The sequence below is a fragment of the Nesoenas mayeri genome, assembly GCF_963082525.1.
Source record: "Nesoenas mayeri genome assembly, chromosome: Z".
NCBI lineage: Eukaryota > Metazoa > Chordata > Aves > Columbiformes > Columbidae > Nesoenas > Nesoenas mayeri.
The window spans coordinates 51,845,391-51,873,054 of NC_137542.1; the positions used below are offsets into that span (position 1 = coordinate 51,845,391).

General features: G+C 37.3%; 1 protein-coding gene across 1 annotated transcript; it reads right to left on the reverse strand.

The window, feature by feature from the left end:
• Positions 1 to 27,664, reverse strand: IL31RA (interleukin 31 receptor A; the record flags this gene model as incomplete). The annotated part of the gene is made up of 15 exons (XM_080362427.1): positions 1 to 600; positions 1,237 to 1,315; positions 3,549 to 3,642; positions 4,800 to 4,940; positions 7,025 to 7,171; positions 8,469 to 8,570; positions 10,952 to 11,134; positions 12,547 to 12,763; positions 13,312 to 13,394; positions 13,996 to 14,161; positions 18,275 to 18,426; positions 19,906 to 20,087; positions 23,647 to 23,767; positions 25,096 to 25,392; positions 27,589 to 27,664. The coding sequence occupies 15 exons, from the start codon at positions 27,662 to 27,664 to the stop codon at positions 1 to 3; spliced, it is 2,640 nt and encodes an 879-aa protein (XP_080218553.1).

The following is a 27,664-nucleotide window of genomic DNA, read 5'->3' on the forward strand; positions in this document are numbered from 1 at the left end:
CTAATGAGCTGTGGCCAGCCTGAACATGTCCAGTGTCACATAGGATTGTCCTGCAACATTATTTTGAAGAGGAGGTGAGACAGCTGACTGGCTGTTGGGTTCATTATTTCTGTGTTCTGGCAAGTTCTCGGAAATAAGAAATTCCCTTGTTTTAACAGAATTTTTAAGGTATGGATTGAAGACCGCATTTTCACTGAAATCTTCCAGCTTTAAAACTTCTTCATTATAATTTTCTTCATTTTTAATTGAAGTCTGTTGGGATTCGCAGACATCATCTCCCAGCATTTCTCTGGGTTGGATTGCCTTTGCTGGTATCAAAGCCAAATGCATTTGACTCCTAATATCTTGATCAGTAATTATATAGGACATGGACGGTGAAAAACATTTAGGAACTTCATTTTCTTCTTCATACAGTATCTTTTTCTCTCCAATAATCACACCTTTTGTATTAATATCAGTACATTTAGAAACACAGTTTTCAGAATTCATTAGTAGTGATTTTTCATTATTTTCTTCAGAAAAAGGGTGTTCCAAAACACTTAAGTCTTCAAAGTCCATGGTTTTAGCCTCAGATGTCACTCCCTTCCAAAATGAATTATTCTGTCAGTACAAAGAGATAAATGGGAAAGTTATATAGGGATAGATAATATATTGTGTTATTTTTTAATGCATAAAATATCATCATTTGAGCTCTGCTTGACTTAATATTTAAAGTGTATTAATAAAGAATTCATGTGCATTTCAGCTAGGATGCAGTTATAAGTGAACGAGTACTAAAAGTGGCAATATTACTCTGTCCATTTGTTAGACACTTTCATGTTAGGTTTTCTGTGCTCAACAATAGCAAGAGTTTGAATCAAGCTCAGATTCTTTTCACCTTTTCCACTCTATCCTACCATTTTTCAGACAAAAGTTTAAATCACATTCTCCACAGATTATACTTTTTATGTAAACCTGAACAACTCCACTTAATCAACTTTATTTAATAAACCATGACCACCAATCACTCTGTAACTTCAAACCAGTATTTCTCACTGTCGTATAAGAATTAAATCAACATATTTTATAAATATGCCCATTTCCTATTATTTTGAAATGCAAAGATGAGCATTTTTAGCACTTGAATAGAAGGAATGAAACTCAATAGCTTTTTTTTACTTAGTCATAAAATGACCTCCAGAGAAGGACTTCTCTCCATTTGATCCCTTCTTTAATACATAAAATAGCAATTATTACCACAGATACATGAAGAGGCCACTCCACTGCAATGCTCCCTGCAGGATTTGGTATATCAGGCCAGCATACCTTTTTAAACCTGTCATTGAGAAGGGAATTTTAGTGTCATGATGGAAGAAACAGGTTATTAAAAATAAAATTAACACATCTCCAGAAAGCCCAAGTACTGCTAAAATATCAACCTTTCACAAAGTCTTTCCTGTAATAACACCATCTTTTTCATTATAATTGCTTTCTCATACATTAATTTTTATTATATCTCAACAAGTAAAAATATTGTGTTACAGAGACATTGGAGAAAAATTACTAATGCACAAAAGCCAGTGAAAAGCCACCCCAGGTAAACTTTGCTCTAGGAAAGTGTCCCTTGCACTACACCACACTAGAGCTATGATGAATTGTCACATCAGCAGCAGATAAATGATGCTGACACTGTAGCTTGTAACTGACCAATGGCAGAGTAAACAGGAAACAAATTAATCACTCTTGTTGATATCGCAAGCAAAAAAAACCCCAAGCCATAGCTTGACTTTTCACAGTGCAATTTGATTTACACAACAATATAAACACTCAACTACATCTCAAAGTATTCTCCAGAATCAAAACATAGTTTCTTACAATTGTAAAAGTTCAGAATACACAACATAGGTGAAGATTTAAGAGCTGTAGATTATATTTACTATTTCAGCCATACTTATTCCCTGATGCTTCGCATGACAGCAACCTTGGTTCTAATAGCTTTGAACACCCCAAAATACTTAAGATTTTTAATCTTCTCATTAACCTTCAGCCAAACAAGCCAGTCACTTTTCATGCCAAAGAAAATCACATTTCATAACCCTAAAAATTTCTCATAGTCATCTTTGGGATGTTATATCATATTATCCCTATGCTGTGAGAAGGCAATTTAAGATCTGGCAGGGGGCATTGTGATAATGACAGAATCACAGAATGTCAGGGATTGGAAGGAACCTCGAAAGATCACCTAGTCCAATCCCCCTGCTGGAGCAGAAGCACCTAGATGAGGTTACACAGGAATGTGTCCAGGTAGGTTTTGAATGTCTGCAGAGAAGGAGACTCCACAACGCACCTGGGCAGCCTGTTCCAGTGCTCTGTCACACTCACTGAGAAGTTTCTTCTCAATTTTAATTGGAACCTCTTGTGTTCCAGTTTGAACCCATTACCCCTTGTCCTACCATTGGTTGTCACCGAGAAGAGTCTGGCTCCATCCTCGTGACACTCACCCTTTATATATTTGTAAACATTAATAAGGTCACCCCTCAGTCTCTTCTTCTCCAAGCTAAAGAGACTCAGCTCCCTCAGCCTTTCCTCATAAGGGAGATGCTCCAAGCCCTTCATCATCTTTGTTGCCCTGCGCTGGACTCTCTCCAGCAGTTCCCTGTCCTTCTTGAACTGAGAGGCCCAGAACTGGACACAATATTCCAGGTGTGGTCTCACCAGGGCAGAGTAGAGGGGAAGGAGAACGTCTCTCGATCTGCTAACCACCCCCCTTCTAATACACCCCAGGACGCCATTGGCCTTCCTGGCCACAAGGGCACAGTGCTGGCTCATGGTCATCCTGCTGTCCACCAGAACCCCCAGGTCCCTTTCCCCTATGCTGCTCTCTAATAGGTCATTTCCCAATTTACACTAGAACCTGGGTTTGTTCTACCCAGATGCAAGACTCTACACTTTCTCCTGTAGAGTGATAACAGATTAAAGGGTTATGAATCATGTATGGATCCATAATCATGGATTGGGCATCCAAGTACCTTCATGTGATGTAATTTTTAGTTTCTTCATGTCTTCTTTGCAACTCAAGGGAAGTGTTACAAAATAACAAAATATTGATGTAGCTAAGATAAGCAATAGGGGTTATGTGAAATGTGTTCTTGTGGTGTACTAGTGGATTTATTAAGAGTGCCTGGGAAACTTTTTGGGGGGGGTAATTAACTTTCCAGTAACTGGCTTAAAGTATGCTCCCCTCACTTGACTGACCACAGAAGTGCAAATGGCATGTAGCATTTTCCATAAACTGATTTAGGCAATATGTAAATCTCTTTCCCCTATTTCTTCTGCGGTGATTTACTGGACTTTGTAAAATTAATACTTATTTTTGAACTACAGTACATTAACTGCATTTACATTATAACATGTACGCTTAGTTATTTGTTACTTCAGTGGCTTTTTTTCTTAATTTGACATTGGTTTGGAACCCAACAAAAGCACTTATAACATACATAAACATCTGCCTTTTACAAGTTAAAATTAACTGATTGTGTTCAGTTTTAGAAGGCAAAAAATGTACTCACGCTTGTTTTTTCAAAATGCATGTTATCCAAAGGCCTAACAGAAAGAACATGCTTAATCCAATGGGTAGGGCAATGAAAATAATATCTTCCTTATCTTCAGAGGTAGGATAAAAGAAAAACACAGATGTTTATAATTTCTTCATTTATCCCTTGAAGAGAGCTAATTTTCAACATCCAAGTCACTTAATCAGCACAATTCTAAAGACTTCTGTCAAAACTAGCCAAAATTATTCAAAATACTGTATGGTACTCATTGTATGATGTGTCAAAAGGTGAATCCAAGAAGTCACAGTTACAGAGCCAGAAAAGCAGCTCTTGATGAGACTTCTCAGGATATCTCAGGAACGGATATACTGCATTTTAAAATTTCATTTATTTAACCGAATCACACAATAATTCAGGTTAAAGAAGGCATCTGTAAGTCACCTTGACCAACACTGAAACAAGAATCAGGTTGCTTAGGGTCATACCAAGCCAACCTTTGAAAGTCATCTAGGATAAAGAATCTACCACCTCTCTGGGCACTTGTTGCTTTGAATTCACCAAAAACTGTCAGATAGTGCCACTTCTACCTGCTAACTACAAAATAAATAGTAAATTCAATGCAGGATATAGGTTTTAAATACACAAAATACAAAGTCACTCTGACTGAAACAGCACACAGTTTTCTGAGCTAGTCTCCAAGCATCTACCAGAGGTAGGTGTTGGCAGCAAGGGAGATCAAACCTCAGCATGGTCTAAACTTGCATTTGAGTAGCAAACTAGTAGATGAATTTACAGGCAAAAAATAAACCACGTTAGAGTCCCATGACAAGTTTAAGGATATTTACACACACACACAGAGTCCACAACCTGTGCACTGATTTATTAGCTAAGCTTACATAGCAGAAGAGAAGCAACGCAATGCACGGCTATTCTAAATATAGCATCTCAGATGGAAATGTTTGCTTTTTAATAAACTGTTAGGCACTCCATCCCATAACTGACAGCATACAAACTGTTGCTTCCACAAACATCCATAGTATTCCACAGCTTTATTAACAGCAAAATAAAGATTTTGGGTTTGACTTCTAATTCTGGTGATTTAGTCTGTGAGAGGATCAGTGAAACTACATCAAATTCAGCTACTCTTGGTAATTCTCTCCTTGTTCTACTTAACATTAATGAAAAAGCCTAAAGAAAAATGTCCTGTATTTATGACTCCCAAGCCTGTTTTTAAAATAGTAATAACTAACCTGGAAATTTACTTACTGAATTTCAAAGTCTTGAAAGTTTTTGGCTCTCCACTGGTTCCACCAGCTTCATTGCTTGCCATGATATAGACAGTGTATTGTGTATTAGCCTGTAAGGACTTCAGTCTGTATTGCAGAACATCTGAGTTCACCGTTTCATCTTTTTAGGAGATTTATGCCAATAAACAAACAAACAACAACAACAAAAAAAGTGTTGTATCTGGGAACTATACCCTTATTTAGCATCTTTTACAATGATAGAACACAAAGTATTTTAATACAACGTGAAATACAAAGAGACTTTATCAGTCCTTTGAGCAAGAAAACTTGAATTACCAAATGGTGTTTATCAATGTTACTTAAAAGTTTAGGGCAAAAAAATAAACCTGTCTGTATTTATTTTTAAAAACAGAAATACTTTTTTTTGCTAATATTAAAGACAGAGAAAACATGGTCTCCTGTAGTATATTTTATCATGGAAAACAGTGCTTTGAAAACTTTATTTCCTGGAACCTATGTTCAGAAATTAAGAACTTAACATAGAGGGCTCAGAAATTAAGAACAAAGTTTCTGCAGCTTGTGAAATTTAACTGTATTTCTAGTACATGCAGTTAGACATTGATTCAAAAAATTCCAAAAGGATGCAATCTATCAGCACTGGGATATCACCTCAATAAAGTCAGAGGAACGCCAAAGTTAACAGCAATTTTTTTCCACGTTTCAAAATGTTTTTCTGGATAGAACTCAATGTTTCCAATACCTTCTCCATTATTGGAAGTAGTATGACCTGCTCCGCTTTTAAATCGTTTTAAGCAGGGCACGTAGCAGAACATTCTATGTCCACAAACAGTATTAAAAGCATCTTTGGCTTTATGGACCAGAAAATGTTTTAGTGACTTTAATTTCGTAATATAAAGCCAGCTTATGTCATCGTTCAGCTCAGTCAAGAAACACTCAGGAAATACATATCCTGTGATGTGCCATGAGATTAAACAAACTGAGTTGCTCTTTGATCAAGAAGGGGAAAGTGACATTCTAGAGTTAAAAGGCCATCAGTGAAGTCAGCTTGGCACAAACTCCGTGTTCTGTTCTTATCAAAAAGATGTGACATCAGAGAATCATCAAAAAACATCAGCACAGCAGGGATTTGCCATTTAAATTTAAGTCCCTTGAGTTGCTATTTAAAACTAACTTCCTAAAGTAATTAATCTGAACCCCTAAAATGGGCACAGTCTGCTTTACATTGGAAGTAATAGGGAGACATGTGGCGCTGTAACATGAGGCTGCATGTCTTGAGGATGACCCCAAACAAAGCAGTCAGCATTAAATTACTCAGAAACCAGCAAAGCAGGAAAAATTGCATGTAGGTGATCAAAACACTTCTCATTAGAGATTCTGCTGAGATTCAGGCTAGAGAAGTTCTGCATAGATAGAATTCTACTGTCACTACTCATGAGGCAAGACATTAAAAATATGCTCAGAAAGTTCTGCTGTCAGACTCCAGAGCAGAGAAGTAATACCAAGCACAGAAAATGAAGCACATTTGAAGAAATTAATCTAAAAACTATGTCCAAAGAAAGTATGGCTGGGCAGCTTATTTTGGCTTCTTGGCTACCATTTGCCATTTTGCTTTTATTATAAAACTGACTGTAAAAAACATTTTTATCAGAAAATCTCCACCATACTGTTCCAGAAGCTGAGGGCTTGGGAAAGGTATCCCTCCAAGCACACCCATGGAATTTATAAATTCACTGAACCCTCACAAGGTTCAAATTCATGAAACTGCACAGGATCTATGACTCTCCAATACATTTTAGCCCTGCTTTACCTCCCCTACTTCTGTCACTACTTTTTCCAAGACGGAAGGAGATTAGTACATATGTAACAGGGGAAAAGATAGAGTATCTGGAAAATAATATACTCTAATTTGGCATAAACCTGGAAATTTCAGGTTTTCTACTGTTAATGGAGAACAATTTGCAAAGAGCCTCTCATATATGAGTTTCCATCCTGATATGGAAAGGAAAGAGGAATGACTGTGCTGCCATGCACTGACTAAATTTGTCACCCAGAGATCCATCAGATTTGCATCTGAGAAGCAGAAAGCATGATGCAGTCAACAGTCATGGCTGTACTACCATGACATACAACAACAAAGTGTGCTAACAACTACAAAAATAACTAACTTCAGACAGCAGATTGTCATGACCCTGTTGAAAGTGTTGATGTTTACTGTATACTTACTCAATTCTTTTCCATCTTCAGGTTTATAAAATATTGTATAGTTACTGATAAATCCATTTCTTTTATCCTTTGAAATCTCCTTCCATTTTATTATAACTTCATTTTTCCCTGGAATGCCTGTGTCAGCCACAGGTCCTTCTGATGGCTCTACAGAAAGTAATTATAAGAGAGAAAAAGTAGTAAAATAGTTTAAGCACCACACTGTTGTCCATCTGTGTTACTTCACACATACCAGTATCAAATGTACAAGTTAATATGTCATCCTAGTGCTCTGACATAGCCCTTAACTTTTTCTCACCCTCTTTACTGTGCAATTTCTTCTGATAACACTTCCACTTATCCATTCTGACATTTGCATAGTTCTCAGTGTTACTGCATCTGAATATCCCAAGATCATTAACATGCTCTGTTCTCACAACCTCAGAGAGAGATCGAGAGGTAAAACGTCCTCATGCACTCATGGGTGAACTCAGGTGCAAGGTCACTGTGTTTGTAGGACACGTCTGCCTGAGCTGAGATTCACCTGGGCTGCCCAGCACCCCCTAGTCTTTGCCCATTACATTGGATAAAATCTTTCTGTTCACGTAACACAACCTCATGTGCATTGCTCGTAATTTTGAAACAAGAGTTCTCTGCACTTCAGTTTTAAAACAGGTATCTTCCTTCCCATTCTTTCACAACCTTTAGTACTCTCACACCTCCCTATAAACAGGAAAGCACTTGAAATCAAGTTCTAACTGTGTTAGTGTGTTAGTAAGTATTAGTCAAACACACAATACTCCATTGCCCCCTAGTAGTAATTAACGCTGTTTAGTAGTGCATTGTACTATGTGTGTGCACACATACACAGACCTACATATGCACATACACAAATAGATATTTTCACCTGAAATCTTAAAATTACCAGTAAACTACATTTTATATAAAACACTAATTAATCCATCATTTCCACTCACTTACAAACATAATGACTTCTTACCATTTTTTCATGTGCAGGACTGCAAATATTTTGTTACGTTATAAAATCTTACAAAAAGCAAGCTTTTCAAACCACTTGTTTTATTCTCATATACTATGACTGATAAATGCAGCCAAGCATTAAAATAAAATCTAATTATATATCCAAATGAGCTGTAACATTTAAAAGCCAGTTTAAAAAACTGTTTCATATTTGTAGCTATAGTCTTTCCAAGTGCTTTGTATACAGTATGTAAATTGTAGAACAAATGAGTGCATTCAAGCACCAGTGTACCTGTATCACAAGACAGTTTTCTTCACTGAACAATTCAGTAGCTGATCTATGAACAGAAATCAGGAAACCTGACTCCTGTTTTTTTCCACATCTACATCTCTCCTCCAGTAATGTCAGGCAATTGCTCAAAGATAATACACCCTGAGAGACAGACTACAGCACACCTTTCACAACATTGTTTAAAATACGTACTTTTTTCTTGAACGTAAGTTTGTATTGAATATGGAGCTGCTACTTTATTTCCATAGAGAGGATACACAGAGATATTATAGCATATAAATGGTTTAAAGTTTTCTGTAAAGGAAAAAAAAATGAATATTTACTTACAGTTCTCTTTGCGAGATTAACACAATGAAAGCAGAATAAATTACAGTATAGTTCTGAATACACAGTTACAGACCTCTATTTTTTTCAACTTTTTGGGAAGCACAAAGTATATTTATTCCTTTGAATACTCATTACTGCCCTTAACACAATTAATTTTATTTAGTAGTGTTCACAAGAGCACTTGGTTTCTGACTCAATTTTCAATGGAAATACTTTGAATGGGTAATTATACTTCAGCCTTATACAGCTTCTCTATATTCCTCTTGTAACAGTTTAAGGTTCTGGAGGAAGTTTTAATTTTCAAACAAAAAATGATACTTCTAGGAATATTTTTAATTTCACATATCTTTAGGTTTAATGCTCTGCATAAGGGAGTCTTGTCTCACACATCCAACAGCTTAAAAGGCTCAATGGAGCTCCAGCTACATTGATGTTCCAGTTGTGCCACCTGCAGATCTGCTTCTAACCAGTGTGACTCTAAAGCACAATTGTACAAGTGACATCTCTGCCACATAATTTTACATGTTTCAAGGCATATTCTGGAAAGGAAGCTTTGGACTCTGAACAGTCCAGCAGCCAAGTAATTGACAGAGTTCACTCCCTACTTACAAGCAACTCTAATCAGCTGCAAGGTGACACACCTCTGGCTTCCCACCCCTGGATGAAACCAGTGCAAAGGGTTTCCTAGACTACTCCTCCTCAAGCTCTGCAGCTCATTCGGCAAGAATAATGGCTATCAGTAGATCCCTGCATTATAACAGCACTCCACTGCTTTTTCAGTCCCTTACACCTATTGCAACCCAGGAGAAGTTACGATGGCCCACATGTCATCCTTAAAATAATTCCACAAAATAATGTCAGAATCAGGCCTGAATAACAGTAAATCTGAATTTGCCCTAACACTTCTAATGTGGCTTGTGCTTAGGGAAACAAAGATCTCGAAGTAATGTTGAGGATTAAAATTGTCTGGTTTGTGTTTTTGTGGTTTTGATAGTTTTTGTTTTGGTTAGGGGTGGGGTTTTTTTAGTTTTTTGTTTGTTTTTGATTTTGTTTGCTGTGTTTTGGTTTTGTTTGTTTGTAGTATGATGAGAACAGCTTTTAATTTCCTTTATTCACCATGGTAAATTGCTGAAATAGTGGAATTTTCAGCTTACAACTCAAGACTCCCAAACTCAGTTTAATGTGTAATAAACCACTCTTGAATTTTACTTCAAGCGTATTTTTGTTTACGTTGTTTTACTGTGGCACAGAAACAGTATTGAAATCACTTGTCTGAGCTAGTAAGACAAATTTCATGGACAAGCTAGCTATATTCATTATTAATGAACTGAGTGTTCTTTTTCACATTAGAAAATGCAGAGATTGTTTTCTGAAAACTTTGGAAATTCTTTTTTCTTTATGTAGGATTCAGAAAGATCCTTATATGAACAAGACCCATTTTCAAATTTGATAAAATTACTATCACTAATGAAGAACCAAAGAACTAACAATCCAAAATTCACTAATTACATATATTATACTAAACTTTCTCATCATTATTCTTGTGTTTGTAAAAGAAAATCCAAATGTGTAAAAGTAAATTAATTTCAGTAGCTAAAGATAACATGGATGGTATATTCACATCAATATCTATATTCAGTTTTGCCTCTGCATGTATCTCTTGAACTCTGCACGTTGTGTTGTTTTTCATCCAAACTACATACACATGGTTAAAACATTACTACTTAGACAGATTATCTTTTTTTAAAAAGTCAGCTGATAAAACAAAGAAGTGAACAGATCCCCACCTATTTGTCAGTCATGAGGCCACTGAAACCTCTTAGAAATGCTTTAGGTCATAATACAATTGTGATATTTAACATGCCAGATTGAAGAATCACTCTACTTGCTTATTTTGAAGTAGAATTCTCCCTCAAATCTTCTTTCAGGTTTCTTGCTCTCCCTCTAACACATGTGAGGGAACGTGATCCTTTCCCATTTTCAAACTCACCTTTTCAGTTCTAGATTTCTCTGCTAAAACAGTGTACATCCCTCATAGGCCTCTCTACTGGAAGATTCATGGCATAAGATCAAGCCACAGAAGTGCTTAAACGTGAAACCTGTAGCCTCGTATTATACGAGAGCAAACACCATCTTGCATGTTGTGTGAATATTTGAGAGAGTTAAAATTACTGTGAAATTACATGCAAAGATCTCAATAAAACATGTAATAATACTGTTATTTCTCAAAATGGTCTGAAGGAATGAGTTCATCCATGATTGTTCTTTCCGGTTTACCTATAAATAAATATACATACATATATGTATGTGTGTACAGTGTTACAGCTGTAACTGATAAATGAACATACTTTTGCTAGTTTTCCAGCTTGTAGAATTTGATATATATTGCCATGATCTACCAAAAGGATCTGTCTCCAGTTCCTGATACCACTCAACTACATATTCAGTTACTTCTGGTTTGGAGGTTATCCATGCCACAACCACTTCTTCATTTGTTGTAAAGGTCCTCACTGCTTCAATCATCTGAAAAGCTAAAAATGTAACAGAAAATGTCAGCAATTCTATCTTCATAAAAACTGCAGGAAAAAAAGCCTGACACAAACAAACAACAAAAAACCACAGTTCAACTATGGCAAGCTGAGGTTGCTTTTTTAGAAGAATAGAGGACCTAGTCAAGGTTAAAAAAAAAAAGGTTAAAAACATACTTTATACCTATGTTCACATGCATGTACTCAAAATACTGTAAAATGAAGCATGTAAGAAGTGTTACAATGAAAATGGGCAAGTGAGGATTGAGGAGATTATACTTAACAGGATTTACATATACAGAATCTGAGACTAGTCTCTCTTTTTGGATCTGAATTTTACAGTCTGTGAAATTTAACAAATCGTTTTGCTACCAGTGTTACAGGTCATGCAGATAAGCAAGTATTGATTGATATCACAAAGGCAATATGAAAACAGTAAATCAAGTCGTCAAGGTAATGAATGACAGGGAAGCCAAACTGAACCATCAACCTGCAGAACAAAGGTAATGGAAGTCTGAGTGAAAACCCAACCTGGCAAAGCAGAGGGGAAAAAAGACCTGGTGAAGCAGAGGCAAAAGAAACGTATGTAACGGGGCGGGGGGGAGGAGAAGGCATTTCACAGCATGGAAAAATCAGAAAAACATTTACTGTGGGATACAGAAGTGGATAGAGAGGTAGTCATCAACCTCCAGGACAAGATGACATCATGTCTACATAACCAGTTTTCTGATTAGACTGGAATTTGATTGAGCAATTCCAGAGGGACACTTGTACTTATTTCATGAACAACTGATGTAGGAGAAGTGATTCAAGCGTGTCAAATGCAACCTCTATCCAGACCATGGGTAGGCAGCAAGATGTTGCAATACAAGGCTCACAGATGTATCAGAATTAAATGTAAGAACCAAAGAACATAGCTGTTGTGCTGGAGTGGAACAGTTTCCTAAGTCTGGCAGTGTGTGGGATGGGGTACTTTGGGAATGCATATGAAATGAAGACAAACACAGTGTTTCACTCTCTGCTTCCACTGACATATATTTGGGACTTCTAATAAAAACATCTTGGAATGGTGTTGTTAAATGCACTGCAGTGATGACCTGTGGTAACAAGTTTTGCGACCTAGTACAGGGATAAGACAAAATTGAGTGGGACGCTATAAACTTATTTGGGAGGTCCAGGGCTATAAAAACATAACAAAAAAATGTTCATAAAGTAATAAAACAGAAATTCTAATAAGATATCAGAAAGTTCTGATATCTTAACAACTGTATCTCAAAAGAGAATCCCCAACAACAATTGTCTATGACAAAGACATTAATTATGATAGCAAAGAATATTGTTCTAGTAAAAAGTAATGGACTTCACAGCTTTGTACACGATACAGTTCAATACAACACAATACTGAGAAATCTTACTTTTTTCATCAGTGGATGGAATCCTCAAAATAGCTTCAGGAGAATTTCCAGCAGAGTTATAGGCAGTAATAGATATTATATATGCTTCTTCATTTAAAAGTAAACTGATTTTATTATCAGTAGAGTTGTTAGTAATTTTAAGTGCAACGTTGTTTTCTGGAAAATACTGAATTTTGTAGCCTAGAATTCTCCCAGGAGGTGGAAAGCTGTTTAATGGCTATTAAAAAAAAAAATGAAGTAGTAAGTATTTCACAGAGTTATTCGTATAATCAAACGTATACATTGTATTAAAGAGTCCAGATCAAATTAGAAAATGGTTATACTAAATTTAGAAACAAAAGGTACTTTCTTCAGTCCTACCTTCAGGACAGTCAGCTGCAACAATTTCATTGAAGGAAAGGTTAAAAAGTCAAATACTGAGATTTGAACCACAAATAGCCTCTGGTCATTCTAATAGAAGATTAAACTGAATTTAAACACAGATTTGGTAAGCTGTATTATTTAAGAGCAGTTGTAAAGACTTTCAGTCAGATTTTCCAGTGATCTGAACACAATTAAACCCTTCCTTTCTGCACAGATTACAAAACTCTATTCATCGACCATTCAGTAAACAAAAGCCTTTTCAATTCTTCTTTAGTTCAGTGGGTTGTTTTTTTTTTTTCAATGACAGAAAACCCCCCTGGCTGTTATATGTTCTAAATACTTCAACACAATATCAGCTCCAGAATACAAATATGATTAGCAGTTCACAAAAAGAGTACTTACCTTCCACATAAGATGTACAGATCTACTTCCATCTGAGTGTGAAGACTCAATTACCCTCCACAAATCCACTTTTTCTAAAGGAGCTGTTTAAAGACAGAAAAATATCTTGAAATTTGTTGTTATATTAATAAGATAGTTTAATATGGTGAAAACAAACAAAAGGTCTAAAAAATACCATCTAAGAGTAACTTACTAAAAAGGTTTCCCTTGTGAAATTTTGTGTCTTTTTTACCTAATTAGCACAGCTTCCCTCTTCCTATGTTTCCTTCTGCTTTTTTTTTTAAGTTCTAGAGAAGATTTTCTTGTCTTGTTTTATAACTGGCAATTTAACTTCTCTATTTAGAATTCATTTTATTGGACATAATTGCTACATTAAATTTCTGCTACTATCCAACTTAACCATGTTCAGCCTCCATCTACAGTCTTCATTTTTCCTTTCTTCACTGTCTGTCTTCACCCATTTTTTTGTTTAGCCCTATGTTGTTCGTACCACCTTTCAAATCCTCCTTGCTCTTGTTTTATGTTCTCCCTCCTCTGTATTTAAATGAAATACTCATGTTCTGTTTAAACAATAGAATTCTAAATCGAGTACATCAATAATATGCTGAAAATACAGTTTTCCATTATTAAATCCTAATGTCCCAAAGTACCACCAAAGAAAAACTTAGTAAATAGTTAGCCTACCTTTCTCTTCTGTGCTTGCCGTTTTGACGCTACTCCATTCACTCCAGAATATTGACACATCACTGATACACCGAATGGCAACTGAATATTCTGTGGAGTCCCACAGACCTGTGAGATTACACGATCCTGTTCTCTCTGCAGAATTCAGTGAGACAGTGACAAATTCCTGAAAGTAGATACATGGAGCAAAATTATTTGCTATGAAATTACATGCAGATCTATGACTTAGTTTTTAAAAAAAACCACAAAGGATGCAGTTTTTGTGTTTCCCACCTCACTCCCCTGAAACACAAAATTACTTGTTCTTCGTAGCATCTCCATTTTTCCTGTAAAAGTCCAGGGTCTGAAAAACGGTCTTGTAGCTCTTAGCCCTATCACAGTGTGGTTGTAGATTACCCCAAAGATTATCAGCCTATGATTAAAATAAGAAGACCAATGAAAATACAGAGAATTCTGGTACTAAGAGAAAATAGAGATGATGGAGCCTTTAAATGGTGAAGGAAGACAAGAATATGGGGAATAACCAATGCAATTTCTTCTTGGAAAAGTGATGACGTGACTAATTTTGTCCTCTTAAAAGAAGCCCACTCACATCTCACTGCTGGAAGTCAGAGAACAGATTGTTGTTCCAAAACAAAAGGTGGAACAAGACAGGAAAAGCTGGAACTGAAATCTATGTATCAGCTCACCTGGACTGACAACAGGAAGTAGAAGAAAACAACAGGAATCATAGAAAGATTTAAGTGTTTGTCTACAGAGGGACAGATATTAAGATGGGGACAGACATTTTAGCTGGGCCTGTTGCTATAGGTCAAGGCCTAATGGTTTTAAAGTAAAAGAGGGGAGATGCAGGCTGGACATGAGGAAAAATCTTTTTACAATGAGGGTGGTGAAACACTGGCCCAGGTTGCCCAGAGAGGTGGTAGATGCCCCATGCCTGGAGACATTCAAGGCCAGGCTGGATGGGGCTCTGAGCAACCTGATCTAGTTGAAGATGTCCCTGCTCATTGCAGGGGAGTTGGACTAGATGAGCTTTGAAGGTCCCTTCCAATCCAAACTATTCTCTGAGTCTGTATAATCACTACGCCAACAATAATGTCATCTCCAAATTTCAAGAATTAATGAATAATTAACGATTGTCCTCCCTCTCAAATTTCAGATGGCTGAAACAGAAAGATGCTAAAATAAATGTTAAAGCTAGCTAAATTCTAACAAGGCCAGCAAAGGTAAGTTTTGGAATGAGGAAGATTCCCTCTTGAGGGCTAGAATGAAGTAATAATGCCACATAAGTTTACAACAACAGGTTCTTGTCTTCTCCCAGTTGAACCTTCCAATGAAAAGTGAAAAAAACTAAAACAACGTGAAGTGCAGACACCCACTCCCTTTGACTACCATAATGGGAAGGGCACTGACAAACAACCTCTAACCTCTTTAAATTTTAGTCCATTCTGATCTTAAGAGACTCATTGTCAACAACAGAAAACTCCTTCTAAGAGAGTAAATTCAGTGATTTACAGAACACTGATAAGCAGTTCACAGCAAACTATTGAGATTGTTTTAGTAGGAAGGCTTAAAAGGTCAAGAAAATATCTGTCGTTTGCTCAAACTTTTTTTTTTTTTTGGCATATATGTGCTGACAGACAGAAAAACAGCTCCTATATATATAACTGATGGTTTGAGGCTTTGTTGGCCATTCCCATTGCATTGGCTACGGACAAACCTATGAATTAACATATTATAGGACTATGAACTAACATATTATAGGACTAAACTCACTGGATTTTTGTCTTTACTGATCATCGTTACTATTTTTCCTCTAGAATGTCTGTGGAAAAATGCAAGTAAGTTCTGAGGAAGGAAACAGATGTAGACTGTATTTGATAGTGAAAAAGTAGAAAAGTGATCCAAGGGGAAAAAGTGATCCCCAAGTGGGATGGGGCTGTAGCTGGGCTTGCACCAGTGGGGCAGCACTCCAAAATTGATGAAGACCAGGAGGTCTCTCATCTCCCTGCGGTGAAATCAGTGTGCTCAGCTCCCTCCCTGAAATGCCTGTACACCAATGCACGCAGCATGGGGAACAAGCAGGAGGAGTTAGAAACCTGTGTTCAGTCAGGAGATTATAATCTGGTGGCAATTACAGACACATGGTGGGACAGCTCACATGACTAGAATGTGGTCATGGATGGCTATGTCCTTCTCAGGAAAAACACGCCAGCAAGGCGAGGTGGTGGAGTTGTTGTTTACGTGAGAGAGCAACTACAATGTATTGAGTACCGGCTCGTGGTGGATGAGGAGCAAGTTGAGAGTCTGTGGATGAGAATCAAGGGGCAGGCTGGCAGTGGTGCTACTGTTGTGAGTGTCTATTACAGGCCACCAGATCAGGGCGAGGAAGCTGACAAGGCATCCTACAGGCAGCTGAGAGTGGCCTCACAATCACAGGCCCTGGTTGTCGTGGGGGATTTTAACTTCCCTGATGTTTGCTGGAAGGACTACTCAGCCAGCCAGCCACAGTCCAGGAGGTTCCTCCAGTGCACTGACAATAACCTCCTGATGCAAATGGTGAAGGAGCCAACTAGGAGAGGAGCACTGCTGGATCTCATCCTCACTAACAAGGAGGGTCTGGTTGAAGCGGTAAAGGTCAAGGGCTGCCTTAGCTGCAGTGACCATGAAATGGTGGAATTAGGATCTCCTGTGGCAGGAACAGAATAGCAAGCAGAATCGCAACCCTGGGCTTCAGTAGGGCCAACTTCGGTCTTTTTCAGGCAATTGCTAGGGGAAAGCCCATGGGAAAGGTTACTTGAACATAAAGGGGCCCAAGACAGCTGGCTGGCATTCAGGTACTGCTTCTTCCAATCTCAAGATCAGAGCATCCTAGCATATAGGAAGTCAAGGAAGGTAGCCAGGAGACCCACATGGTTAAACAGGGAACTGCTCAGTAAGCTCAAGTGGAAGAGGAGAGTTTACAGATCATGGAAGGAGGGGCTGATCCAGGCAGGTTTTAAATGTCTCCAGAGAAGGAGACTCCACAACCTCTCTTGGCAACCTGTTCCAGGGCCCGGTCAACCTCCAGGTAAAGAAGTTTCTCCTCATATTCAGACAGAGACTCCTGTGCTTCAGTCTGTGCCCATTGCCCCTCATCCTATTGTTGGGCGCCACTGAAATGAGTCTGGTTCCCTCCTCTTGACACTCACCTTTGAGATATTTATAGGCATTGGTAAGATCCCCTCTCAGCCTTCTCTTCTCCAGATTGAACAGACCCAGCTCCCCCAGCATTTGAAAGGATCTCATGTGCATGCAATCATCACAAGGACCAGTGTCTTTAGTTCAAAGGGATAAACATCTTGAACGAGTCTTTTAAATAAATATTGGGTTTGTTTCTAACATTCTGCATGGACCTGAGCCATCCTGCCCACCAGATCATCCCAAATATTATATCTTGGATCCAACAACTAATGTGTCATACCTACAGTACAGATGCTTGCCTTGAGAATGCAAGGAGGATGCTAATTAGAAACAGCTTTTGTATAAGGAACTTTTTTAAAGCTCTGAGGGTTACTATTAGTTACCCTGATGAACTCTTCTCTTCCAGAATTACAAATTTAACGTATAAAATAGTAAAGTCAAGGAACACATCTCAGTTTAATGAGCTTAAAACAAACAAACAAACAAAACCACAAGACAAGCAACCTGACCCATTCTTAGATTTGGAAGAGGAAACAGTAAGACTGTGAACATAATCACTTCCATCCTGAGGAGCATTGGAATAGGCTACCTGAAGGAAGCAAATAACTAAATACTGTTTTTTCTACAACAGTTCCTTTTAAGTGGCAGAAACTCAGAAAAATAACTTGCCTTATTTTCCATCTTGCAAAATTTCTACTTTAATTCACTTGAAAATTAATGTATCGTTAGTCCATCTTAATTTGGTTCAACTATTGTGTTTAGGAGTAAATGCTGTTTTCATGACCAGAATGTGAGAGGAAAATCAAATATTCTGACCATGTAATCCATTAGCCTAAGGTCATACCTTAGCCTTTCTCAGAAACATTTAGAAGTATGTTATGTACCAAAACAGACACTGACCTAAAGGAAGAGAACAATTAACCCTAGTCAACGAAACAACGATCTTAAGACTGTGTATACTTAAGGTTCACTAAAATAACAAGGTTTTAACCACTATTTCCAACTACTTGTTGCCTTTTTACTATTTAGCTTTTTATAACATTAAGAAATTAGTCACAAAGCAGCTAACATTCAGAAGTAAACTTATGTAGCTTACCGAAGAGTTTGAATACAAGTTTTTGTAGTGAACCTGGCAAGTTACATCTTGTGCAGGGATAATCTTCTCAGGCATTTTCCAGGTTAACGTAAGCAACTGCTTTATACCAGTGATTTTTTTTACTGAAAGTATTTCAGGAGGTTGAAATTTCTCTAGAATGGAGAAACAAATCATTACCAGGAGAAAGAGCTTCTAAATATGTTTGGAATTGTTCTGTCTATGTGTGTTCAAAGAATGTTAACTATTATGCCAATAAGGTACATCCTACCAGAGTATTCACATGATGGCCAATTTTACAGGCGCAGCTCTACATATGGGAAGTTATCTGCAGGAGACAGTAACAGCAGGGAAAAGAAAGGAAGCTGGCTTGCCAAAGTGAAGTCCAAACTGCAGCTGAGGGAAGAATTCAGTTGAAAGGATTTGAGGGGGAGAGAAGCGTGAAGGAGACAATGGGGAAAGAATTGGCAAGCACTGGGGGTGCGGAAAGTCACAAGGAGCCACAGCAGGTCTGCATACAGGAGCAAAGGAGCCTCTGCTTGGAGTGCTGGTGGAGCAGTGCCACAGAAATACTCAGTTAAAAGGGTTGTTGATCAACTAGACCAAAACGAACAGAAGAAAATGCAGCAGAGCATGAAGAGAGGGGATTGGGGGGGAAAGAAGAAGAAGGGAGGAAAAGAAGAAGAAGGGAGGAAAAGAAGAAGAAGGGAGGAAAAGAAGAAGAAGGGAGGAAAAGAAGAAGAAGGGAGGAAAAGAAGAAGAAGGGAGGAAAAGAAAAAGAAGGGAGGAAAAGAAAAAGAAGGGGGGAAAAGAAAAAGAAGGGGGGAAAAAAAGAAGTACTGGCTTGAGGGAACAGCAGAACAGCTGGGCTTTTAACATTCTCAAACAGAAAGCAGAATAGCAGAGTAAACGATGGGCAGAGCTGGATGTGATGATACCACTATTCATTTACAGCCGGGTATTGCACTGACATCTGGTCCCACTCAAAAATACAAAAGTATAGACTGAGCAGCACTTCGCTTGACAAAGAGTTTTAGTATATGGCCTTTACTTGTTAATAATGAAAAACTTAGTAGTTTATAATGGATACATCAGACATTGTCTTAAAAAATATTGTTGTAGTTAGACATTTCATAGTATGAATACAACACACTATTGTTTTTCACCACCCCTCAGTAAGAACAAGAAATTGCTGAAAATTGCTGTTGTACCACTAATAATTTCAAAAAATTTTACATGGAAAGGCCATCAACTGAAACAGAACAAGAGGCTTGCTTCAACTAAATTGGAAGCATCCAAATTTTGATGAAAAAGAAAAATTGGGAAGGATGAACCTTTTTATTAAACCCTAGATGTAATTTCAGAGACTTCATAATTTTTGCTAACAATTAAAATCAGATGGAACTTCAAAGCTAAAACCAATTTAAAACCAAACAAAACCCAAATAATAATTTCAATATTACTATATTGAAAAACGGGTTTTTTTATTATTTTCTTCTATATAAACCAACTTCGATTACACAGTTTGTTCCAGCATTCTCTAACCTGTATGTTATAGAGGGAAGAAAGAATTGAGGAGGGTGCCATCAGCTCAACTTACACTGCTTTGTATTTATTTAACTCTTTTTATTTACCTATTTTTTCCAAAGGTATAGGAACACAATCTGATAAGGCTTCACCCAAAACATTTTCAGCTTTCACCTGGAAACAAAAAGAACTACTATATGGAGTATCTGGATAATTAAATGAACATGATTCCGTTTTGCTTTGGCAGGAGCCCATGGTATTTAGAAGAGTCACCCTTCCTTCTGTCATCCTGAAAATAAAAAAAAAAAAAAAGGAGTTAGAAAATTCTCTTAGAATAACTCAAACTGTTTGCTGGGTTACTATTTAATTATTATTTATATGTTTTTGATATCGCAGGACATTTTTATCAGTGAACATCTCCTTAGATGATATGTTCATGCAAATGAATACTCTTTCTTATTTGCACTGCTCGTGCAAATGCATATAAATAGCCTGCATAGACTCATCTGGTTTTAATCACAATTAGTAAGACAACTTCCCAGGAGCAGTAATGAAGAGTAAAAATGCCTTAATTGGGAATCCACTTCTTATTATTATTAGTAATTTTAGAGTAAAATCTCAAAGTAAAGTGAAACCATGTAACTCCACAGAAAAAGTCTTTTAAAAATACAGATAGAGCTAGTAACACATGCCATGTGGAACTACATGATAACAAGATTTTCTTGATCTTTTAAACAGAGAAAAAAGTAAAGCCAAACTGTACCACTGCCAAACTATCACCAGGTAAGACAAATTCAACAGATTTTCCTGAAAGAGCACAGTGATAATACGCTGTCTTAACAGCATATGCTTTTATAATAAGTAGTGTGGGATGCAAAACTAACAAAATTTGTTTCAATTTACTGACCCACACAAATTCTTCAACAAATGAAAACTTGTATATGGGGCTGGTGTTAAATATTTCATATTATGCAGTAAGCAAGCAGATAATTCATCTAACTCAAAAAACAGATTGAATGTTTTTAAGCCAGTGCACAGGTGTCAAACACATGGCACACAGGCAATCCAGCCCTCTGCCTTGTTTTATGTGGCCCGACACCTTGTTTCTACCAGTGGCAGTGCTGATCTCCATGTCCCCAGGCTCCTGCCAGTGTTGGTCACGCGTGCAGCGCATGTGACATGTGTTGTGCTGCAGGAGCAGAACAGCAGGAGCTGCGGCTGTAGCTAAAGGAAAGCGGTGAGCCTGTGTGAGAAGAGTAATAGGTGACATTGACGGGGGACACCAATTACTGTCTCGGGGCACTCTAAGACAAGACAGACAAGAATTACATGTGTGGAGGTAGCTGGGATGGGACTCTTAAAGGGGTACTCTCAACTGGGCAAATGTTTCATTTAATTTTTTAATAAATCAGCCAGATACATGAACTTCAAGTTAGCAATTACATGTTATTTTTAAAAAGTACCTTTAAAAGGTATTTTGTAACCAGCAGCCAGCATCCCACTCATGAATTCTACCTTATTTTCCATGGTTACAGCCAGCTCTGCGGTCCAGCAGTGGTGGCCACACTTGTGCAATGACATGCTAATGTAATTTAATAATATGTCATTTAATAACAGGACAGCTCTGGAGCATGAGCAGTAGTTAGGCATAGTACCACAGTCCCAGCCATTTGTTAAAGTTCATGTATCTTGGTACCTTATCAAATGAAATGCGACTGCCCGGTTGGCAATACCCCTTTAAGTGGGGATGGCTTGAGCAGATGGGGCAAGAAGGAAAGTGCCTGCTAGGATTTGTAATGGTGAAATAAAGTGAATGTCTCTACTTGGGGAAGGAATGGTGGAATATGGAGAAAGCTTCTCATGAGGGGTGATAAAAGAATTATCAGTAGGCATGTCCACCCCCAAAGGAACATTCTCCTTATTCCACCATGGAAGAATGAGGAGAGTGTTCATGCTGGGGAATGGCATTAAGGATAATGTTGCTGTCCAAGGAATCAGCAATGGGAGAATAAGGAGAATGTTACTGAGATAGATGGAGGAGGAGAATTGATGGAGAAAGACTGGCTGCTGTTTCTAGGGAGGGAGGGTTGAAGGAAAGGTGAGCCTGTGTGAGAGGACCTGACTATTATTTAACCTGGTTCTTAAGGCAATGCTGGTCTTTTACTTAGGTGGCACACCATACCATCTTTGGTGGAATAATTTGAATCCCAATATGTCCAGTAAGAGAAAGATTGATGCAGAAGGAAGGCAATGTAATGATAGATGAGAAAGCAAATATGTTTGTGTTTCAAGGATAAAAATCAGTATGTCTTTCGTGTTATGAGACAGTGTCAGTGATAAAGGAGCACAATGCACATAACCGAGCGGCAAACACAAGGCCCACAGGCCAAATCCTAAAATTACATTAGGTCCTTTGAAGGCAACTGTGAGGCTGATGTGGCCTCCAGTGAAAATGAGTTTGACACCCCTGAGCTAGTGTGAGCCTGCACTGCTGCGAAAGCAAATGGTCCAACTTCTCCAGTACGCATTGCTGTTTGTTTCCAGCCTGAACTCTCTGCTCCCTTACACCAGCACTTTCGTAGTCACATGGTAAGTTCAGCTGGGGAGTTATCTGGATTAAAATTAATGGTTAGATTTTACTGGAAATAGTTCTGCAATCCAGCTCACTGTGTGGTTAAAGAAGAATTCATGCTGGTACAGAGAAGAACAATATTGAAACTTACTTTCAGCAGCTGTTCTAGTTTATGGTTTCGCAAACTCAGCTAAGTAATAAAACGTAGAAAGACTAGAAGGAGTAAGAAAGTTCCACCTAATGAAGCTAGAAGTGCAAAATGTCAAGCCTAAAATGGAGATAAAACTAAAGATGTCTTCCTGCCCTACCATTTAAGTAAAAAAGATACCACATGGTAGCATAACTTACAATAGGAAAATGTCTCATTTGGAATCTGAATTCCTTACAGTTCTCAAGATTAATTTTAGACTTTTTAGAAAACTCTTAATGAAATCATATTACTTAGAATCTTGATTATGCAGAAAAAAGAGCACTACAAGCAGCACTGTTATGAAGAGCATACTTACAAGTATATTTGGGACAAAAATCTGTGCTATCACCTTCAAAATTTTACCTGAAATCTGCCTTGGAACAACACTGAGTTCACCATTTTCATAGTAACTTATGAAAAAGTAAGCTCCTAAACAGTATGTCAAATCTAACAGAAATTGAAAGAATCAGATATTTATGCTTCTATAGTGGGATCAGAAACACTAAAAGATGTGAGACTACATAATTACTATTTGTAAATTCACATCCCCAGATGGGACCAATCCACAAGGGACAACTGACTCCTGTTTTTTTCCACTGAAATTTTCTGACTAGAAAGGTCTCCAGGTTAAACCCTGCCAGTTTCAAGCAGACTAAGAGGAGCTTTAAAGGTTTTGACTGGGAACTGGATAAAGTAGAGGAGGAAGCAATCATTTTTACCCATCCAAAATGAGGATAGTTAGGTACCACAGAAAGTTTCTCGGTAACACTACCACAAAGTACCACCATTCTCCATTTGTACCTAGGCTCGCTCAGGAAACAAGTAACAGTTCTGATATAAACATCTGTCTAGTGAATATTGGGTTGCAAATGCTCATTTTCTTTATAGTGTATTAAAACGGTATCAGACTATAATTTTTTTTCAACTGATATCAACCACCAAATTAATTGAGTTTAGTGAGGAAATGCCATGACTCTGAACTCCATGGAACTTCCAGTTTTTCTTTAAACAGAAGTCAGGACATGAGGCGAATGGAGCTGTTGGTCTCACTCTAGCATCCCAGTTCCCAATGCACCCTCTACTCACATTTTTCGGTAAAGAGTATAATTTGTTTTAAGATTTGTTTCTCTTCCTGAAGACCAGGTGCAGGTAAGTTCAACATCAAAGTAATAAATGCAGGAAATATTTCTTGGTATGTCTGGTGGAACTGCAAAGACAAAGGTTAAAAAAAAGTTCAGTAAAAATAAGTAACTTTAACGTGCCACTGATTTTACTGGTCAAAAAGCAGTTTAGAGCAAACTTCAATAAGTGTCTTGCATAGCCCTTCATTTTACAATTTCTTCTGCCCTCAAAACTCCTCGCAAAACCAGAATCAAAACTACTCTTTCTTTCCCCAAGGAAACAGGGAGATTTTCTCTGACTACTTCTAAGAAGTACTTAACTAAGTGGGCCTGAAGGTATTTTTGCACTAACTCATTAACTCTCCTATGTCAAACCATTGCATACTTTCTCCTGAACCTCTTAGTTTACCTACTGTAACATGCCTGGACCTTAAGGCCAGTCCAGAGAGTTAAAGGAAAACAAAGAAACAGCACAAAATTCCAGGAAAATGCATTATCTGAAAGCTAAAACTCCTCTTGCTTCCTTCCCAAAATGTCTAACCATGTACCCTATGAAAACTCCTAATATGAGGAGCCTGCACGACCTCAGGTGCAGAAGACAACTTCCTGGGAAACATATCTATATGACCTTGCAGAGGTCAGGAATTCTGGATCCTCTTTATCTTATAAGCAAGACGGCACAAATGAAACTTTCCTCTGCAATCTCTATAATCTGAAGTCATCCAAAAAACCCCCTCAAAGACTTCTTTGTTAAAGCCAGACTTCTTCACTCGATAGAAAAAACTGGAAATGAAAGGAAGAGAACTGCTCCCAGTGAAATTAACTGGTTGAAAAACCCTCTCTCCAAAATAGTACTTTTCTGTCCCATCTAATACAACACTCAAAAGATCTTTCTTTTACTGACAAGCTTGTGGCATGACAGGCAATACTTTCTGCTGGTTTTTATTACACAGATGTAATTTCCTGCATTTATTGTTTCTTCACTAAAACGGGACCCCCAAGGTATAGGTTAGCATCATCTTCTCTTAATCTGTTCAATAAATTAGATTATTTCGTGCATATTTATCCTGTAATGTGCTCCAGGGGATTAGAGTGGAAATCATCCCTTGAGAAAGCTAAAGTTGGCTAGGCTAGACAAAAGACATAACCAAAGGGACAGATCCAGTACCCTCTGAACTCAGCAGACAACATCTTCTCACTTCAGCTGGCCAAAAGTAAGGCTCAGAGAGGTTATGGACCAATGTCAGTAAGGAATGCCTGCAATTTCTGTTTTACTTCAGAAAAAAAAAGAGATACTTTAAGACAGGTATCTTACCATGCCACAAGCTTAAAAAAATAAAGTTGTTTTAAAAGGAAAAAAAAAAAAAAGTTAGTAAAAAAACATTACAATCAATTTTTCTGCATTTCTACTTACAGCCAGATTTAACTTCAGTGTGAACCAGAAGTTGTTCATTCCCCAGGTACTTAGTGAAACATTTCACATGAGCTTTGCTGTAAGTGAAATTATGGATGGTTACACTAGATACAGTCTCATTCACAATGTTATAGTTTTCCTGAGCGATCAATTCACGATTTAATTTCCAGATGATTTGGCTTGCATTCCTGTGAGGTGTGTAGCGTTTTCCAAGAACACAAAACAGTTTCAGGGTGGATCCTCTTTCAATTTCAGGAGATGAAGGAAAAATGTCAACATCTCTGATAGAGTTTTCACCTAAAGACAAAATCAAAGATATCACATAACCTAAATAGTTCTTAAATACAGGTGGAAGCATGATAACTTATTTTCTTGTCTACAGATAATTTAATTAGTTTTTTTTTTCATATGAAGTTGATTTAAACAAAATGCTCAGTTAGTCACTCAAATTATATATTGGTGTTTGGAAAATCAGTTCACACTAATTACCATATTACTGTAGAATCATAACAGAACCATAGGGTGGTTTTGGGTTGGAAGGGACCTTAAAGGTCATCTATTTCAAGCCCCTCTGCCATGGGCAGGGACACCTTCCATCAGACCAGGTTGCTCAACACCCAGACCAACCTGACCTTGAATACTTCCAGGGATGGGGAAATATGTGTATTTTACTATATGTTATAAATTATACAGGAATTATGTTTCTATACCTTACCAGAAAAAATGGAAAAATTTCAACTCAAATGTTTTTTAACAGCAGAAAATGAAAAAAGAGACTATTGTATTTTAAATCTGTTTTTAAGAAACACTCCTATATGTAAAAGGTATGTATACCATTTAGATGTTATCATCACTAATCACTCTATCAAAAATATGTCAAACTGGTAAGCTTAAAATTTACAAGTAAGCTGTAATATATTTCAATATTTCATTGTTCCTTTTATTTCTCATAGAATTTATATCCCCAGATAGACTGCAGGAATTGTATACAAAATGCACATAAATGGAAAACACAGAAGCAGGTTAAATGAATTAATTCAGCAAAGTTATGAAACAGTGCAAGAATCACCCATAAGAGTCCTGCAAGAAGGTATCTTTTTGGTTTTTTGCTGCTACTAATTTCTTGAAGGCAAATTTCAGAAATAAATCAGTTAAATAGAACCAAGAAAACACCAACTTTTACAGACATAATTTCTTTACTAGACTGTAGGAATGAAAGGGAATCAAATTTTAAACTTTCTTGCTTGTTTTCTGATAATTCACTATCTTTTGGGTATATTAACTGTAAATTTCTTTCTGTGTTTCTTTTTGTGTCTTCTTTGTTTCAAAGTAATTTCTTTTGTGTTTCAAAGTCATGCTCATGCCTATTTACACTTCACTGCACAAATTTTACTGTGTATCAGTTGTAAGCAATTACCTGCACTGTTTCATATATTATCGTTCAAGCTTTTAGAAAGACATGCACCCTTCTTCCAAGTAATTCCTGAACAATTTAAGACACAAATAATATCATATAATAAATTACTGTTGTGTGTTAAGTTGTATGTGATAAACTGCACGTGAGCTTTCAGTTTTTGTCACAAACTCATTATTTCAATCTCTCCTTGTGATTTGCTATTCTAACATATACTATTCAACTTAATCAGTTTAAAGCGGCACTGTTGCCACAAGAAGGATGTTTAATCCTCAGCCACTCATTTACTGCTCTGATCCCTTTCCATGCCAGAAGTTCCTGTGTAGTGAACCAAAAGGAAACTGATAGAGATGAAAAATAAAAGCTTGGTGAAAAATAACATGGTTTTCCTTCTAGATCAGGTTCCTCACAGCTCTACAATCTGCCACACAAACATGCACTCCAGCTGAAGAAGGAGGAGATGAGAGGTGGAGGGAGTGTGGAACTATCTGCTATTCCAACTTCAACAGTTGCCACACACCCCACAATAGCCACACATTGTTAGGTGACTTTTAAAATTAGGAATAAGAACACTAGTAGTGATTGCATGAATCTCTGAATAGGTAATATTTGACTTAAAACAGTCCAAAACCAGCAGATATTAACTGCATTTTAAGTGTTCACAAATTACATAAACATTAAATGGTTCCATCAGCAGATCTCCAAAATTACTAGCCTTTACAACCCGACAGGAATTGAACTATGATATGACTTCCAGATGCAGATTCCCCTCCTATAACCTGTGCAACAGGGAAACAGTTAACAAAGTAAGTTTTAAATTTATTTTTTTTTCCTTTTAGGATTTTAAATACAAAAGAAAACAAATTCAGGCTGTCATGATCACAATTAACATTCCAGAATAGGATATCAAGAGTGCAATGAATTATTTTTCCCTCTATATTGTACAGTACTTAGTCAATTACCTACTAACTTCTATTTAATTTAAATATTCAGAACTTTTCAACATTCCATTTGGAGAATGGTCACATTCTTGAAATTTTTCTAATAGCAAGACAGATGCTAATAAGTAAGAAACATACCTGCTATAGAGCTGCAGAGAAGGACGAACATCCAAATCAGGCAGATGAACATTTCCTTTTCAGTAACTATAGGCAT